The sequence below is a fragment of the Madurella fahalii genome (assembly GCF_045866475.1).
Source record: "Madurella fahalii IFM 68171 DNA, scaffold_1, whole genome shotgun sequence".
Lineage (NCBI taxonomy): Eukaryota > Fungi > Ascomycota > Sordariomycetes > Sordariales > Madurella > Madurella fahalii.
The window spans coordinates 928259-944680 of NW_027263971.1; the positions used below are offsets into that span (position 1 = coordinate 928259).

Consider the following 16422-nt stretch of genomic DNA (forward strand, 5'->3'; position numbering starts at 1 on the left):
TTAACTGGCGCAAGCGTTGCGGCAACCGCACCTCTGCCATGAGTGTTGTGGGCACCAGCCAGTACATGGCACCCGAAGTGATTGACGGCAAAAAATACGACGCGCGGTGCGACTAGTGGAGTGTCGGCGTTATCTTATACGAGTGCCTGTACGGACATACTCCCTTTATGGCGGAAGAGGGTCGGCAGCAGACCAAGAAGAACATCATCCACCACCATCAGACGTTCAGCTTCCCAATGCGCCCCGTGGTATCTCGTCGATGTCGAGACTTGATGGCTTCCTTGATCACTGACAAGGAGTACCGACTCTGCTCCAAGCGGTACTGCATGAAGGACCTCACATCGTCAACATGGTATCATCCGTCGGCCAGCTCGGGGACTGGCTCCAGCTGCAAGACGAGAAACTGCGGGACACTCGACTTTGCCGGCCGCTTCGTGTTTCCCTACGACGCCGAGGATATCAAAGCCCACAAGTGGTTCCGCAGCATTCCTTAGGAGCGACTCCACGAGTTGAGGCCGCCATATATCCCCCAGCTCCAGTCTGTCGAGGACACGCGCTACTTTGACGAGGAAGCCTCGATCAGCGACTGGGATGAGAGTAGCCTAGAAGAAAAAATCAACGGTAATGAGATGGGACATGAGTTAGAGGCTGAAAATGGACCACAATCAGCTGCCCAGCTACGGCCGTGCCGGGAGTCGGAGACGGACTGGCGATTCAATCCCAATCCGGTGTTGGAGTGCAGTCCAGCACCCCAGCGTTATCCGCCCCCCTATCTGCAGAGCCTAGCACAACACGGTAACCACCCAGGTGTCGGAAGCCAGCTCATGATGTCACCTCCGCCATACCTCTTGGAACTGTCCACCTTAACCAAGCACAACATTTTCCTTTCCCCGCCACTCCCACACTTAGCATCCCCATCCCTTTCCCGGAAGCAGATTAGCTTCCTCCGTTCGTTGCGGCCCACACTCAGGGACATAACATATGCAGCCATCGCCGCGCCGCAGGATGTGGACCGCCTCGAAGCCCTCGACGTGTACCTCGAGCAGCTACTGCCGGGCATCTCGGGGGCCGAGCGCGCCCAGCTGTGCCAGTTTATTCGGCGGTGCGGGCGGCGTGAGCATAAACGGCCGAGGGACCGGATGCTGAGAGATGAGCGGACGAGGGGGGTGGCTATGGATGTCAGGAAGAGGACGTCGTTTCTGGGGTATGAGTGGAAGAGGATGAGTTTCCCCAGACCGAGAATAGCTGAAAAGGAAAGGGTGGGAAGCTGCAGGATGGGGATTGGTCCTATGGGTGGTGATGGTTGTGTGGAGGGATATAAAGTGTCATATGGAGCTGCGCAACCTCAGGTTCAGCGGCAACAATGCCAGCAACAAGGTTTAGATGGGTTTCAAAGCTGGGACCAGGATGTTGGTGCATTGAGGGCTTTGCATCGGGGACAGTGGAGCCTGCGGTGATGATATTGGAACAGCTGGGAGCATTGCAGCCCCCGTGAAGAGCAAGATCGGTGCTGAGATAAATTGATGAAGGGGATGAGCATACATTGCTAGCGCGAGTAGGTAGGTACCAAGTTGAGTAGAGATTAGACAGTATCAATGTTAGAATTTGTCATTCGAGTTATTTCAGTATGAATTGCTGGGTGAAGGACTTTGGTATCGCACGCTCGCTATATACACAGTAGTCTCCCGATGGCTGGGATGAGGGGGGGAGGCGGTCAGACCTATTATTACAAGTAAGGCCCCCGATTATCCCCACTCTATTCGGATCTGATTTCCTCACCATCGTCTCCCGTCATCATACTCCCCGTCTTCGTCAACCCCGTGCCCTCCCACACTCTCAGCCCCGTCCATACCCCTCCCCCTCCCTCTCCCTCCTCCTCCCGCTCCTACTATCCCCAACGCCATCGCCTTGGCATTCATAATCTCCCATTCAAACTCCTTTAGCGCCTGCAGCTCGCTCTTGAAGAACAGCAGCGCCATCAGCCCGTCCACCGTCCCCGCCGTCAAGCTCAGGCTACTGACCAGCACGAGAAGGAACGCCACGTAGTTGGCCGGGCTGAACCACACCCCGACCAGGCAGACCGTCGCCACGGCAAGGGAGGCAAAGAAATGCCGCGCGCGGTACCAGCGCTGCGCGCGCTCACGGGCCGCGTACTTGTGGATCAGGCCGAGGACGTCGTCGTACGCGGTCGGCGGGAGGAGGTCCGGAGTTGCGGAGGCAGGGCCCGATGGCTCTGCTGTGGCGGGGTGGTGGCCGGGGTCGAGGAAGGAGAGGAGCTGGTTGTCGTAGGAGGTGCTGTCGCGGATGGAGGCGGACGGGGTGGGGGATTGGAGGTGGAGGTAGGTCCCGTTGTGGAGGGCTTCGGCTTCGGCGGTGAATGGGGACAGCTGCTGTGGTTGTTGTTGTTCCTTTTCGGTCGGGGAGTGGGGGTAGTGGTTGGTGTTGTCGGAGGTGGAGGGGGATGAGAGTTCTCCCGTGGCGGATTTGGCATTGGTGTTGGGAATGCGGTTTGTGCTTGGCTCGTCTGCGCCCTGCTGCTGAGAGGATGGTAAAGGGTGGAAGGTGAGCGTGGCTTCGACGGAAAAGTGGTCGCTTAGGGAGCAGCCGAGCTCGGGATGCCGCATCATCATGCCTACGGCGACGCGCTTGACTACCCACCCGCCGCCGAGCGCATGGATGTCGCCCGAGCCGGCAAATATGTAGTCTAGACGCTTTCCGAATCGGTCTTTGGATACGTCAGCAAGGGCACTACGAAATGATTATAGATGGTGGCCCATACCGATTGTGTCTGGCGGAACGGTCACGGGGGGCTTCCCAGGACCCAGGAGCTTCTGCTGCGCCTTCGTCCATCGCCAAGTGTTGTACGGCCCGTCAGAGGAGGCGCCGTTCTCCTGGATGTTGAATTCGGCGGTCGGAATCGGGCGGCGGCGGGCCTTTTCGGCCGGATGATGGGCCGGCCCTACCGAGCTATCCGGATGAAGAACCCGCCAGACGTCGCGCACTGGGGCCAGGGCCGTAACGAGCTGGTGCGCCAGCGACATGGGTATCATGTTAAAGTCACCCAGCCCTATCACCAGGTGGCCTCGTTCCGCGGCACCCCGAAGCAGCTTGGCCATCTCCCATGACTGGGCTATGCCGTGGCAGAGGTACGAGTCGTCAGGCCGGCCTTCTTCGTAAGGAGAGTGCGTGTGCGTGTTGAAGACCTCGATGACTTGCTTCGCAGCAGATCCGTACCGGATTTTGGCACAGGCTACACCTTTCCCAACATACCAGTCGCCGCGCCAAAAGGCCGTGGGGCGGCCGTTCAGCGGGTAGCGGTACATGGTGCTCTCCTCGATGGGCCACCTCGACAGGATGGCGAGGCCGGCGCCAAGAGCGGCGCTGTGGTAGAACTTGCCATAGGGGAGGATAAAGCGCGTCTCGCGACGGATGCTCATGTAGTCCTCCTGGGTCCAGCACTCCTGCAGCGCGACGATGTGCGGCTGCGGATTTGCTATCGCAAGCTGCCTCCCAATCTCGGTCAGGCGCTCCCGGCGCAGCTTCGAGACGTACTTGAGACCCCAGCAGTTAAATGTGACAATGTTAATCTCGTCCGGAAGTTCCTCCATCTTCCTGCTACTGTGCTGCAGTATAGGCGATGGATGTGTGTTAACTTGTCAAACAACGTGGGAGAGCAGGGACGCGCTTCCAGCAGTTCCGGCTCAAGCGGGCGCAGATCATGAAGATAGAATTATGATCTGCTTCCAGGATATTTCTGATGCGGTAGTTGCCGTGCATCTTACAAAGTGTCAGATTTATTCAGCATTCCCGACCCGCATGTCAGGAATAAATCACGGTCATATACAGTGCATCTCTGAAACCATCCAATCGAGTTCGGCAGCTGGCCGCGATTGTCATGGTGATTCTCTACTCGATTAGGCTTGACAAACGAGGCTAAACTGAACGACAGTGGCCTGTGCGGCACCTGAAGGCCCGTCGGGAGGCTGTCGAATTGACCAATGGACAGGGCGCAGAGAAGAGGCCCGGATCCGCCCAATTCAAGCGTTCGCGCCCCTGTCGCACTGGCCTGGAACCCCTGTGACGCGGTGACGTGCCAGCCTCGCCGTCTGGAAAGTTTTCCGGCAGGCACTTTTAACCACAACCCACTCTGCCACCCAAGCCTAACATGTCAGAGCTCGACTCTGCGGCGAGGATGCCAGCCATAGAGCCGCCATCCAAACGGCGCCGAATGCACGATGGCAGCCTCGACTCGACGCCGCTCTACGGATCGCCCGACGGAGCGGGCCACAGCTCCCCGCCAGCCTCGGGCCGCCTTCCAGACCAAAGCCTCTCGATCCGGCGCGGCCGACCAAGAAGTCGCTCTCGCAGCAGAAGCCGAGGCGGAAGTTCCGTAATGGACGGTGGCGACGATGACGACGACAACAGCAACAACAGCAACAACAGCAACAACAGCAGAAGACGATACCGCTCCCGATCCGCATCAGACTCTCACGGCTCCCATTCTCGATCACGATCGCGATCTCGATCTCGATCAAGACTCCGTTCGCGCTCGCGCTCGCGCTCGCGCTCCCGAAGCGCATCCTACTCCCGTTCCCATTCCCGCTCCCGCTCCCGCTCCCGCTCCCACTCTACCTCCCGAAGCAGAAGTAGAAACAGAAGCCTCTCCTCCTCCTCCCGCCACCTAACCACCACAGCGCAAACCACCCATCACCACCATCACCATCACTATCACCACCACCCCCATCATCGCCATGACGTGCGCCCTCCCATCCTCCCCAACTACCAGCCCTCACTAGGCCTACAAGGCCACGCCGCCGCCGTCTCCCAAGTCCGCATCTCCCCCGACGGGCGCTGGATCGCCTCGGCCTCGGCCGATGGCACCGCCAAGATTTGGGACGCGCGCACGGGCGCCCACCTCGACACGCTGGTGGGCCACATGGCGGGCGTGTCGTGCCTCGCCTGGGCGCCCGACAGCGACACGCTTGCCACGGGGTCCGACGACAAGGCGATACGCCTATGGGACCGGGTGACGGGGAGCCCGGCGCATGCGGTGGGGGTTGTCGGTGGGGGGGATAATAGTAATCACAATATGATAAGGGTCGGTGGGAATGGGAATGGGAATGGGAATGGGAATGGGAATGGGAACGGGAGGGTGGTGGCGGTAGGGAGGAGAAGAGGAGGGAGGAGCGGGGGGGGAGGCGGAGCCAGGGGGGGCAGGACAGGGAGGGGCCCGTTGCTGGGCCATCATAATTATGTGTACTGTTTGGCCTTTTCGCCAAAGGGGAATATCCTGGCTAGTGGGAGCTACGATGAGGCCGTCTTCTTGTGGGATGTCCGGGCGGGGAGGCTGATGAGGAGCCTGCCGGCGCATAGCGATCCCGTTAGCGGGATCGATTTTTGCAGGGATGGGACGCTCGTGGTGAGCTGTTCTACGGATGGGCTGATGTGAGTGGCTCCGTTTTACCACCCTGTTGCAACGTATCATGATTCTGCGACGCTAACGAGTTGCCTTGTGCAGCCGCATCTGGGACACCTCGACCGGGCAGTGTCTACGCACCCTGGTGCACGAGGACAACCCGGCCGTCACCAACGTCTGCTTCAGCCCCAACGGCCGGTTCGTGCTAGCTTTCAGCCTCGACAACTCGATTCGACTTTGGGACTACGTCTCGGGCTCCGTCAAGAAGACGTATCAGGGCCATACAAACAAAGGATTTTCCGTGGGTGGGTGTTTTGGGGTGCTTACGGATGCGGACGACGGGACTGCCGAGGAAGATGAGGACGGCGCCGGGATGCGGCGCCAGCCGTTCATCGTCTCGGCTAGTGAAGATGGTGACATCGTTATGTGGGACGTGGGAAGTAAAGCCGTGATTCAGCGGATATCGGGCGCCCACACAGGCGTGTGCTTCTGGGTTGATGTGCACGGCCCAACCCTGGCGAGCGCCGGGCAGGACGGCATCATCAAGGTGTTCCGACACCGGCCAAGTGGCGCGCATCCCGGGAGGGAGAATGGTGATCTGACCGGCATAAACGGCGTCAATGGTCATGGCGAGGACTTGGCCATACCGGATGCTGCAGCGGCGGATGAGGAGCTCCAGCGCCAAGTTGAGGCTAATGCGGGATCACCTGGGCAACATGTCAAGGAAGAGCAGTTATGAGTATGAGTATGATCAATGATCTCCCTAGCTGCGAGCTGCAGACTCGGGCGTCTTCATGACAGCCTTTGCAGAGCAACCGGCCGCCCTTGACGAGATGTCCGTGCTGCTGTTCTTGGGAATATTGTTTTTTTTTTTTCCTCACAGCATCCCTTCAGCCAAGGTCGATATGCCGCTTCATAACATTCCCAGATGCTCAAGAGGGGCGGCGGAGTGCGGTGGCGGACGTGGTACCGGAGCTTTGTGGAAACAAGTATCGTGTTATTGCATGGTTGACCCGCCCAAGATCTCATCCGGTCTGTTCCCGCTGCCGGGCTTCGACCACATCTACGTCCAGCTCTTCCATGACTTCCAATACCAATGCCAGGCTATCCAGAAATGAGTTGACAGCAACGCGGAGCATTCTGTTCGTCGCTGCTTTGTACTCGACTCGTAGGACGCTCTGGTCCGCAGCCCCGTCAACGGCAACGGCAACGGCAGAGAGTTCTCGCTTCACTAACGACGAGAGCTCTTTGTCGACCTTGATAGCTTGGAGAGCAACGGAGGCCAGCCGAGCGTCAGGAAAGGGGATGTCGAGGGTCCTGTTGAGTGGCAGCGGGTGGTTAGTTGATGTTGGGGGTAAGAAATTCATGCACGAGTCTCTTGATTTTGCGCAGCTTGATCGGCGAAAGCGGATGAGGCAACGTACAAAGCACAAGGAAACCCAGCAGCCGCGTCGGTCGCCATGGCTGCGCTGGCACCAACAATAAGTCTGGCAGCGGGAAGGGTCTGTCGTAGAGGCGTGTTCAGATGACGCTATGGAAATCGGCATGCTGCTGCAGAGACAGGCCAATGGTGGGGCAATTCCGCCCGATAAGATACGCAGCAAGGAGGCTGCGGCGCAACCCCTGGCAAATGGGGCTCGACTGGGCCTGAAGCCCCGACCCGGGGCCTGTTGCCATGGAGACAGGGCCCCAGGAAGAGTGAGCGCTGCGATGATTGGCCAAACGCCGCCAACGGCTGAGGGACCCTGGGAGATTTGAGAAGCGATGCAATAACAACACCCACGACCCAAACACCGGGGAACTGTTACAAAAGTCGGGCCCGGGAAAAAAACACACCACATGCTCTCCTTCCCAATTGCATCCCTCACTATCGCGACTTGCCATCTCGATGATTTTGGTCTAAGAGTTTGCGCGCCCCGCCATTATTGACGCCTTGCATTGCTATCATTCCCCAGAAGCTGTCGCGCGTCTCCCCTACCCAGGTTCGGCCGTGGCCCGCTCTCGTCGACCACCACCAAGCGCAGGAAAACAAAGCAATTCGGCTCCAACTTGTCACGGTGTGGTCCGGTTCGAGCCAGAATTGGTCGGCGCATATAACTGCGGTAGCATCTTGGAAAGCCACGCGCACCCAGCCGCTTCCTTCCGCAGCCTTGGACCGCAGCCCAGAGCCACGACGTCATGGCAACTTCCTCGCGCTACTCCAGTAATCTGGGGCAGGTAATCGAATATATTCCGGGTACGACGGTCTCTTCTTCGATCGTTCACCTCTGTCCGCTCGCTGACGCTTCCGTTCAGACCGTCTCTATCTCGCATCCTATGTGGAAGCCCCCGATGCCAACACAATTTTCCCCTACCCCGACCCACCTCCGCGGTCGCCGAGCAAAAGATCGCAGCGGGCCGCCGACGGACCCTCGCCAGCTCAAAGCTCATCCCACCAGAAGCGGCCGTACTACTTCACGGTAGACGACACGCTGCTGTACAACGCCTTCCATCACGACTTTGGCCCGCTGCACATCGGCCACCTCTATCGCTTCGCCCTGCAGTTCCACGAGATTTTGGGCGCCAAGGAGAACAAGGACAGGCCGATTGTCTTTTGGAGCCGGGCAGACCCGCGCAGTATGTGTTGTTCGGCCGAAACTGAGAACAGGAGCAAGCTTTGCTGACCGTGATTGAACTAGGCCGCGCCAACGCCTCCTGCTTACTGGCCTGCTACATGGTGCTCATCCAGTCGTGGCCTCCGCACCTGGCTCTCGCCCCGGTCGCGCAGGTAGATCCTCCGTTGATGCCGTTCAGAGACGCAGGCTATAGTCAGGCCGACTACGGCATCACCGTGCAGGACGTTGTGTACGGTGTGTGGAAGGCCAAGGAGGAGGGCTCCTGCGTCCTGGAGACGTTTGACCTCGACGAGTACGAGCGCTTTGAGCGCGTCGAGCACGGTGACTTCAACTGGATTACGCCTCACTTCCTGGCCTTCGCCTCGCCGCAGAGCACGCCAGCCGCCCGCACCCCGGAGGGGACCGAGGGTTGGCACGCCCTTCCCAAGTCACTGGCAGCCGTCGACGCCCACCCGACGCTGAACCAGCCGTTCAAGAATGTGCTGAAGCATTTCACCGAAAGGAACATTGGCCTCGTCGTGCGGCTCAACTCGGTTCTCTACAATGCCTCGTATTTCGAGGCGCTCGGTATCCAGCACGTCGATATGATCTTCGAGGATGGCACGTGCCCGCCCTTATCCATGGTGCGCAAGTTCATCCGCATGGCGCACGAGACGATCACGGTCAAGAAGAAGGGAATCGCGGTCCACTGCAAGGCCGGCCTTGGCCGCACTGGCTGCTTGATTGGCGCGTACCTGATCTACAGGCACGGCTTCACCGCCAATGAGATCATTGCCTACATGCGCTTCATGCGTCCCGGCATGGTCGTCGGTCCTCAACAGCACTGGCTGCATCTCAACCAGGGCACCTTCCGGGAATGGTGGATCGAGGAGCGTGTCGAGCGGAAGTTGCGCAAGGAGGCTGCACTTGCGGCAGCTGCTGCTCAAGCCAGCGGCATGGGTCACCAGCCCAGCACCCCGATCCGCGCCATGCAGAAGACTAGCCTCGGGCGCAGCGCCAGCAAGAACGGGACGTCGACGCCGCCTAACAGAGGGTCGGCCCGGACGCCGCTGGGAGAGATGGACCGCGATCACACCCGTGATAACAACATCGGGGTGCAAGAGGACTACCTCCCGGCGCCAACACCAGGCCAGCCTCGGAAGACGCAGCGAAACGCCGCAGATCGTCATCATCCCTACAGCCGGAACGGCAGCGCGGTCCGAACAGTGGAAGAAGAGTGTGCCGTGGAGCAGGAGACCGTGGCCGAGGTCTCGATGCAGCGTACGTCGCATGGGAACGAGTCGGACGAGGAGTGGAATCTCCGGATGCGGGCGCACCGTAAGGCATCAGCGTCTCTCTCGCCAGATCGCCGAGAACGGTCTGTCAGCCACCAGACGACGACCACGACGGCCACAGTCTACCAGGTCATTGACCATGACGCCTCCAACGACATTGAGAACATCGGCACGGCCGCGGCGCGGACAAAGTCGTACGATCAAGTCCAGCGAGCTAGTTCGGCGTCGGGAGTCCTGGCCAAGGTCCGGGGAAGCAGCAGTCCCAAACGGGCCGCCGCGAGCGGCAGCGTCCGGGAAGCTGGCGTCCGGAAGACCAGCGGGCGGATTGGCAGCGTTAGCAGCACATCGCCGGCCGCGGCCACGGTGCGGAAGATTAGCGGAATGCAATGAGCACCCACGCCCCGCTATTCGTAGAGGACGCGAAACTTTTGTTCTACTATCACGATGCGATACCCGCAACGAGGTATCCGATATTGACGACTTGATGACGATTACGACAATCACAACCTCAGATTCAACTTCGGGATTTTGGGAAACGGAAAGATACTGCATTACCCACCACAAAGAAGTCATGTTTGTTGTGTTTGGCCGCATGCATGCCCGGCGTTGCGAAAAGAAAGGGACTTGGACTGGACGGGAGTTTCAGGGGAATCATCAAGCCCACCAATCCTCGAGGTTACAGCGAGCGAGCAGGCGAGAACGTGCTTCTCTTCCATCTTCTCTCCTCTCCCCTTGGGCTGGCTGAGCCGAGTTAATGAATCATTGTACTCATTGTATATGATGTTATGCATTCATCTCTGCGGCAGCGATCATTCTGCATCCATATCCATACCCATACCCTCTTCTTTTTCGGTTTTCCCAATTTTTTTTTTTTTTTTTCATACTTGTTACACCGCCTTCTCTGTCTGGTTTTCTCGCGCTCTGGCGGCTCTCTCGCCTACTTCATCGCCGCCGACGGTGATTCGTAGCGCGGTGATAGGCTGAGTGGGGATAGGGAGGGCTACCAGAGGATAGGGGTGCCGAGAGCCGGAGGTGGTTCCGGCTTGATCATAGGTGGCGTTAAGAGGTCTTATGTTTCCTGGTTTAGGTGTTTTGAGTCATGGCCTGGCCTTTGGAGATGGCTGGGGTTGGATGTTGTGGTGATGCTGTTGAGTCTTGTGTTTGAGTACATTGCATTTTTTGATGTTGACTGTTGAGAATATATAGCATTGCGTTTTGCATCAGCTGGTATTTTGAAGTTTCTCCCTTGCGTCTTGCAGTAATATACAAGAGTATAAGATAAGTCATAGGGCGTGGCGGACCAAGTGGGTGATTTCTTTGGTGCTTGCTATCCAGTGTCTCTCAACATCTGAATGACCCTTGATCTCCTAAGTTGTTTACGTTGTGGGATTCTGGAGAGGTTCGTGTTCCATAATACTCCGGGCTTCTATAGTACATGGTCAGCAAGAGCAGCTCTGGTTCTTGCATTCTAATTTCCACCTCCGTGCTATCCAGGGTGTTTCCCCCGGAGGGAGGGGGAGATTGGCCCCATTCTCATCCGAGCTATAACGTCACGTTTAACTAACGCTTCCAGTCTTGCTTGGGTTCCCCCCTCATTGCCAGAACCCGTGGAAGTGGTTGCAATGCAATGCACGAAGTACTCTCTGCTCTACGAATTACTCTACCCCTACTTGTCTTCCGTTCGCTTGATCTTGCATCATTTGCAGTATTTCGATTGGAAGGTGGATGGCATTGGCCACTTCCTCACATCTGGGCCCCATGTCCTTGATTCCCAACATCATCCGTCATCCGGCTGCCAAACAAACAGTCGCTTCTGTAACCGGGATGTGGGAAGCGAGCTTGGCGGCTTGCGAGGTCGATACATCAGTGCGCAGCAAAACACGAGGTGAGGGGCTTCGTGTCATATGGACAAGTGACTCCTATCCTTCCGGGGAAAAAAGTATCCCGGATGGGTACCTGGGACACAATTACCATTGTCAGGCCGGCTCCCGGCTCTGGTCCCGCGGCATCACCACCTTGCACAGGAGAAACAAAAGGTACATCCCGCTGGGCTTTGATGAGTGCGGCTGTGTTTCCCCAACGCACTGACGAGGCAGTCATTCCGAAGTTGGATGAAAACCGGGATTCAAGCGCGGGATACGCTTCATGGGGAGTGTTCCGACCAACATGCATCAGGCATCAAGGAGCTCACACAGCCGGCGACGGGAAGTCATGTGAATCGTACCCGGGGGGCGGAGGGGGCAGGACCCGGATAGGATGGCTGATGGGACGAAACAGAGATAACGACGAGATTGCACGCGCCGGCAGGTTGGATACTGATGGAATTCGCATTTGGAGTTGGCGAGGGAAGCCATACGGTCGATCCGGGCAGCGCTGTTGAAGCGAAGAGCGATACTTGAAGTTGGCAAGTCGATGCCGAAGCTTACTAGGGTCTCACGTAGTTCCGGATAGCCACACGAATCCAAGACGAGAACAAAACACGATTGGTGCAGCTCCGAGATCTCCCCACGGGACCGGGAATGGGCAGTGCAATAAACTAGCCGAGATGTTCGGAGACCCACTTCGCATTGGACGGTTTCCGTACAGTACCGTGACGATCGGGCCTTTTGCACCGCCGCCTTGGCCGCTGCGGGCTCGGGCCTCCATAACCGCTCTGTCGGGACCATGGCGTAAAAGACGGGACAACCGGATTGGAGGCACCGGCACCGTATTTCCAGCCTATCAACTACCTGGTAAAGTTCCCGCGAAGTAAAATGTCGAGGTTGCGCTCTGCGGGTGTAACCAGTCGGCCGTCCGGATGTGTCTGCCGATTCAATTCAAGGTGTAGTGTGCGGAATGACTATTTGCAGCGTCGCTCACGGAGCGAACACCGTTAGTAACAGAGCCCCTTCTCTGCCCACCGCTGCAGCATGTTCAGTATCAGAAGCGCAAGCAACTGGGCCGTAACCGTCAATCATCATCGTCGGCCTTCCGCCTCGGTAGCGACCGCTCGGGCCTCTGCTCGGGACAAGGCCGCTGGCTGCTCCCCACGGAGCCTACGCATTTCGGGAGGCCCGGCAAGGCAGAATAGCCTGGGTTGGTGCTCGGCGGCAGGAAACGCAATGGATGCCGGGCAGGGATTGTGTGGTACATCTTGAACATCCCAAGATAAGCCGAAACATCTACGGAACGAGTTCGCCTATCTAAACTCCATTCGGGCCCAATATGAACTGAGCGACAATCATTAGCCCAGAGTATCCTTCCTCACTTAGCGGGCAGCGAGTATAGAAAACAATTCCCTCGGCGGTGTGATGCTCGGTGCAGCTGACAGGATACGGTTCGGAAATCCGCTAACATTCAGGAGCCTTCATTTGCCGTCTAGAAGAAGGTCTGCTCTTCCCAGCATAGTTCCTGCGGCACAGAACCGTCCATCTCCCTTGCCGTGCGTGTAAAAGGGGTTGTGCCCGGCAGTAATTCATTTTCGTTTCTTGATTGGGCACAAACAGAGTTCGGCTGTAGAGTCGCCCCTGGCACCTGAGACGGTTCCCAGGTCCCAACAAGGTCGCGGCCTTCGTGGGGGTGCTACCGAGAGCCGCGGCGAGTGTTGACCGCGAACCGCCTGGAGCAAAGTCGATGACATCAAGCCGCTCGAGGCCCGGCTGGTGTTCCATAAGTCCGACGCTTAGAGGGGTGGGAGGGAGTGTATGCCGCCATGTGCCGGTGAGGTCAGCTTCATCTCGCACGGTAGCATCTCTAGGGAATATGGGGTTGTGCAATGATGTTGATGCGCGCGTCGGCACTGATTGCTTGCTAGTTGATACTTCATGGAGGCGAAGCCTCTCTACGGCGCATTGGGGGTTGCGAAAGCTTGCGATCTGTCACTTGGCTCGGATGTTCTCCGCTGGGGCGAAGTCTAACAGCGAGACATTGGGGCAGCGCCTATGACAGCTACCGCGAGAAGATTTCTCGAAGGCTTCGTCTGAGGAAGGGGGACCGGTGAAGACGGGGCTGGGCCAACGTTGGGCTGCGGAAAGATGGGACCGAAGGCCCATTCTCGCGGCCATGGAGGAACGGGGGGGAAGCGATTGAAGGCAACGGGAGAACGTCTGACAAGAAGGCAAGGATGAGTAAAACCGGGACGTGGCCGCAAAAAACGGCCGCACCTTACCCCTTTATGGTGGAAGACGCAGTGCATTCGGTTGGCGCAAGGCGGCCTCAATGTCCAGGTCGGCAAGGCGAAAGCCGAATTGAGTGTGGGGTGTGGGGGAAAACGGGTCGAGCCAAGAGGCTGCAGCTGCAGGGCTGAGAGATTCCACAGCACCAACCAATCCGACTCCCCTACTCTGGTCGGCTCAGTGGCTGGGTGGCGCACACAGGCCACGGCCTCGACAACGGGCCGCGACAACGGGCCTGGCTGAGTGCCGCCTTGGAACCCTCACTTCGGCTGGGAAGTCCTGATGGATCGGGAGAAGCTCAGAATTCTCAGGCTGTTTGCTTCGCCATCGCTAGGTGCTAGGTATTGTACAATACTGTACCGTGCAGATGGATCATCGCGGGCCCCCCGGTCGTGCCTTCGAGACCCATCTAGTGCTTCTCTGCTCGCCTAGTTCGGCTGTTGGGCCTCTCTTTCCGATGCGATGGCGGCCCCGAGCGCAGGTGGTGAGACCGGTGATGACAAAAATGAGGCGAGCGTTGGCATGTACTCATCTTACCAAAAGCTCGCTTCTCGCAGTTGCTTCGGTTGGACTCGTGTGCTTCGCCGCGTGTGGCTGCCCGGCCACCGTTCTGCAACCTGCATCATCAACCAAAACCTCACTCATCTGGGCTAAGGGCAGGGGGGAGCTAAGAAGGGGAAACGGCCCTCTAGGCTGCAGCCCCTGGGTTGCCTAGCGTCTGCAAACCCCCTACTCTCCGTCTTAGCAGGGACCACATGCATCTCGCAGCGGAAATAGGGGCTCTGGTCAAAGACACTTCCTCCCGGTTTCCAGAACGGGGCGCTCGGCCTGAGAAGGGAAGCCATGTTGGGTACCGGGGTTGGGATCATACTGCGGATCGCCCCGGCCAAGTGGGCAGGCCAGCTATCCTTGGAAAACGTAGCGTCTCCTTTGGGGCCAAAGAACTGTCTACCAACGGCCCGCCTGCCCTGCCCTGATTATTCTTTGCCCAGCACGTTACGGCAGGCCATAGTACCAGGCCCGCTCCCCGTCACCGGCACCGATGCGGCGCCAGTCCTCCCATCCCAGTTATATAAAGATTCATGGCCGCATTCTTGCACCGCAAAGCTTCTCTCAGCTACGCCTGGCTTTTCTCGGCCGGCTCCCTTCCCTCAATATCATTTCCGGTCTCTCCCCATCCCGGATTCCAATGTCTGTGTCCCCTACCACTGGGATGAGCAAGCTTTCCCTTGAGTGTGGTCAACCGATTCGACACGACCAAAGCCGGATGCAGTCACTTCGCGCGAGCCCTTCGATGCCCGAGCCCGAGCCGCGTTCGGACGTGAGCGACTGGGAGGCAGATGACGACGACGATGAGCAGTCGGATATTGTCTCTTCGCCGACGGGGTTCAAGTACAATATTTCTCGCCTCTCCCCGCAAACTCGCCAGATGGTCAGAGGGCTCTTCAGTCACACACCCGCCCAAGAGCCCCCGCAAATTTCATTGGAACTCTGTGGTATAAGGGAAGGGGACCCCAGCGAGAGTGGGCGCTTGTATGCCTTTCAGATGCACGAGGTCGTGCCCTGCTCGATCCGGATCGGCGCTCGCAACGGCGGGCGCTTCTCGACGCCCCGCTGTGAGTGTCCCGACGCAAGGTATCGACACGTCAGGCCGTGCAAGCATCTCATCTGGCTCTTCGATAAGATTTCCAAGCATGCCCTATACGACCATGACCCCAACTCGGAGCTCACCCTGACGGAATTCGGCTTTCCCGAGGAGCTGGGCGATCCTTTCGACCTGATCTCGCAGATTCGCCTCGACATCCTAGCCGACGGTCTCCATTGCGACACATCTGACCTGGATAGAGAGACTCCTTCCCCAAGCCGTGCCCGTATGAGGGAAGCCCGTGAGATGGTTGCCGCGGTGGCAGGTATCCAGCCGTGGGAGACAGATGACTTCCGGCCCGACCTCGAACATTCATACAACGATACCACGCTAATTCGCCGTGGGGACCTCGGGGCGACCCTATTCTCTCTTATTCTCGCTTCCCACTCCCTCGCAGAGTGGGTCAGATCGCAGCTCAGCCCTTCCGACGCAGCTGTCGACCCTTTCCGGAGCATCCAACGACGGGTGTCCCGTATCATCGATGAATACTCATTGGCCGTCCGGGGACCAGACATAGCCGCTGCAGACGACGAGCAAGAGGACGCGACGGAAGACTCACTGGATGTGACATGGGCCTCCACACAAATCCGGAACTGCGTGAGAAAGATTGAAAACCTTGTCTCACGCGGGCCCAGCCCCCTTTGCGGGTGGGCGCGGTCGTCGGCGGCAAGATCGCTTGTGGGAATCCTTAAGGCGGTCGTTAGTAACCGCAGCCTATACATGCGCTTAGTCGGGGACCACGACACTGGCTTCGTCTACTCGGCGCTCGACATGCTTGCCGACCAAAGTCAATTTATCGAGGAGCTCGAAGACATCATGGAGTCAATCGGCATCTACGGCGCCCCTCCTTCTTATGTAGCCAAGATGCGAGGCTTGATTTCACGCATGCGCAGCCATAATGCCGAGTATACCGGTACCGCGAGCGGGAGCGGCATCCCGCGGAGTAACACGCCACCCCCTCCCTTAGGCGAGTACCCTTCGGCAGATGCTCGAGAACCCCCGCAAGGCAGCTCCACCACCGTGCAGTTCCTTACGCCAGAGACCCCGGCAAGCGCCAACGCCAGGCGGGGCACTTCTGGTGCTCGTGGGAGGGACAATCCTAGGGGCTGGAAGCGGCCGGTCTCTCAGGCCGGCGCCCAAGGATCCAGAGACTCCAACAAGAGAGCCCGGGGATCGTGATTTCCATGGTGTGAGAGCGATATGACACTCAAGCGGAGAAAGGCGGCCGGACCCCTATTTCTCGTTATGAGCTGGAACGACAGGAACCCCAAATACCCCTGTGTTGAACTTTCCGTACATTTAATTCATTTCCTTCGAA

The 16422-nt window shown here is 58.4% G+C and overlaps 6 protein-coding genes across 6 annotated transcripts; 4 read left to right on the top strand and 2 right to left on the bottom strand.

The window, feature by feature from the left end:
- Window positions 1-38: 38 nt before the first annotated feature.
- MFIFM68171_00281 (uncharacterized protein) lies at window positions 39-494 on the top strand (the record flags this gene model as incomplete). Its single annotated transcript, XM_071055703.1, has 2 exons — window positions 39-77; window positions 144-494. 2 exons carry the CDS (start codon window positions 39-41, stop codon window positions 492-494), a joined length of 390 nt encoding a protein of 129 aa, XP_070911804.1.
- A 552-nt stretch (window positions 495-1046) lies between these two features.
- ISC1 (phospholipase C type enzyme) lies at window positions 1047-3608 on the bottom strand (the record flags this gene model as incomplete). The annotated part of the gene is made up of 3 exons (XM_071055704.1): window positions 1047-1170; window positions 1801-2725; window positions 2780-3608. 3 exons carry the CDS (start codon window positions 3606-3608, stop codon window positions 1047-1049), a joined length of 1878 nt encoding a protein of 625 aa, XP_070911805.1.
- A 557-nt stretch (window positions 3609-4165) lies between these two features.
- On the top strand, window positions 4166-6155 carry SWD3 (WD domain protein; the record flags this gene model as incomplete). Its single annotated transcript, XM_071055705.1, has 4 exons — window positions 4166-4390; window positions 4453-4589; window positions 4657-5445; window positions 5519-6155. The coding sequence occupies 4 exons, from the start codon at window positions 4166-4168 to the stop codon at window positions 6153-6155; spliced, it is 1788 nt and encodes a 595-aa protein (XP_070911806.1).
- Window positions 6156-6441: 286 nt separating this feature from the next.
- Window positions 6442-6878, bottom strand: MFIFM68171_00284 (uncharacterized protein; the record flags this gene model as incomplete). The annotated part of the gene is made up of 2 exons (XM_071055706.1): window positions 6442-6733; window positions 6841-6878. 2 exons carry the CDS (start codon window positions 6876-6878, stop codon window positions 6442-6444), a joined length of 330 nt encoding a protein of 109 aa, XP_070911807.1.
- Window positions 6879-7594: 716 nt separating this feature from the next.
- CDC14 (cell division control protein 14) lies at window positions 7595-9695 on the top strand (the record flags this gene model as incomplete). The annotated part of the gene is made up of 3 exons (XM_071055707.1): window positions 7595-7652; window positions 7712-8032; window positions 8095-9695. 3 exons carry the CDS (start codon window positions 7595-7597, stop codon window positions 9693-9695), a joined length of 1980 nt encoding a protein of 659 aa, XP_070911808.1.
- A 4953-nt stretch (window positions 9696-14648) lies between these two features.
- MFIFM68171_00286 (SWIM-type domain-containing protein) lies at window positions 14649-16283 on the top strand (the record flags this gene model as incomplete). The annotated part of the gene is made up of 1 exon (XM_071055708.1): window positions 14649-16283. The coding sequence occupies one exon, from the start codon at window positions 14649-14651 to the stop codon at window positions 16281-16283; it is 1635 nt and encodes a 544-aa protein (XP_070911809.1).
- Between the last annotated feature and the right edge of the window lie 139 nt (window positions 16284-16422).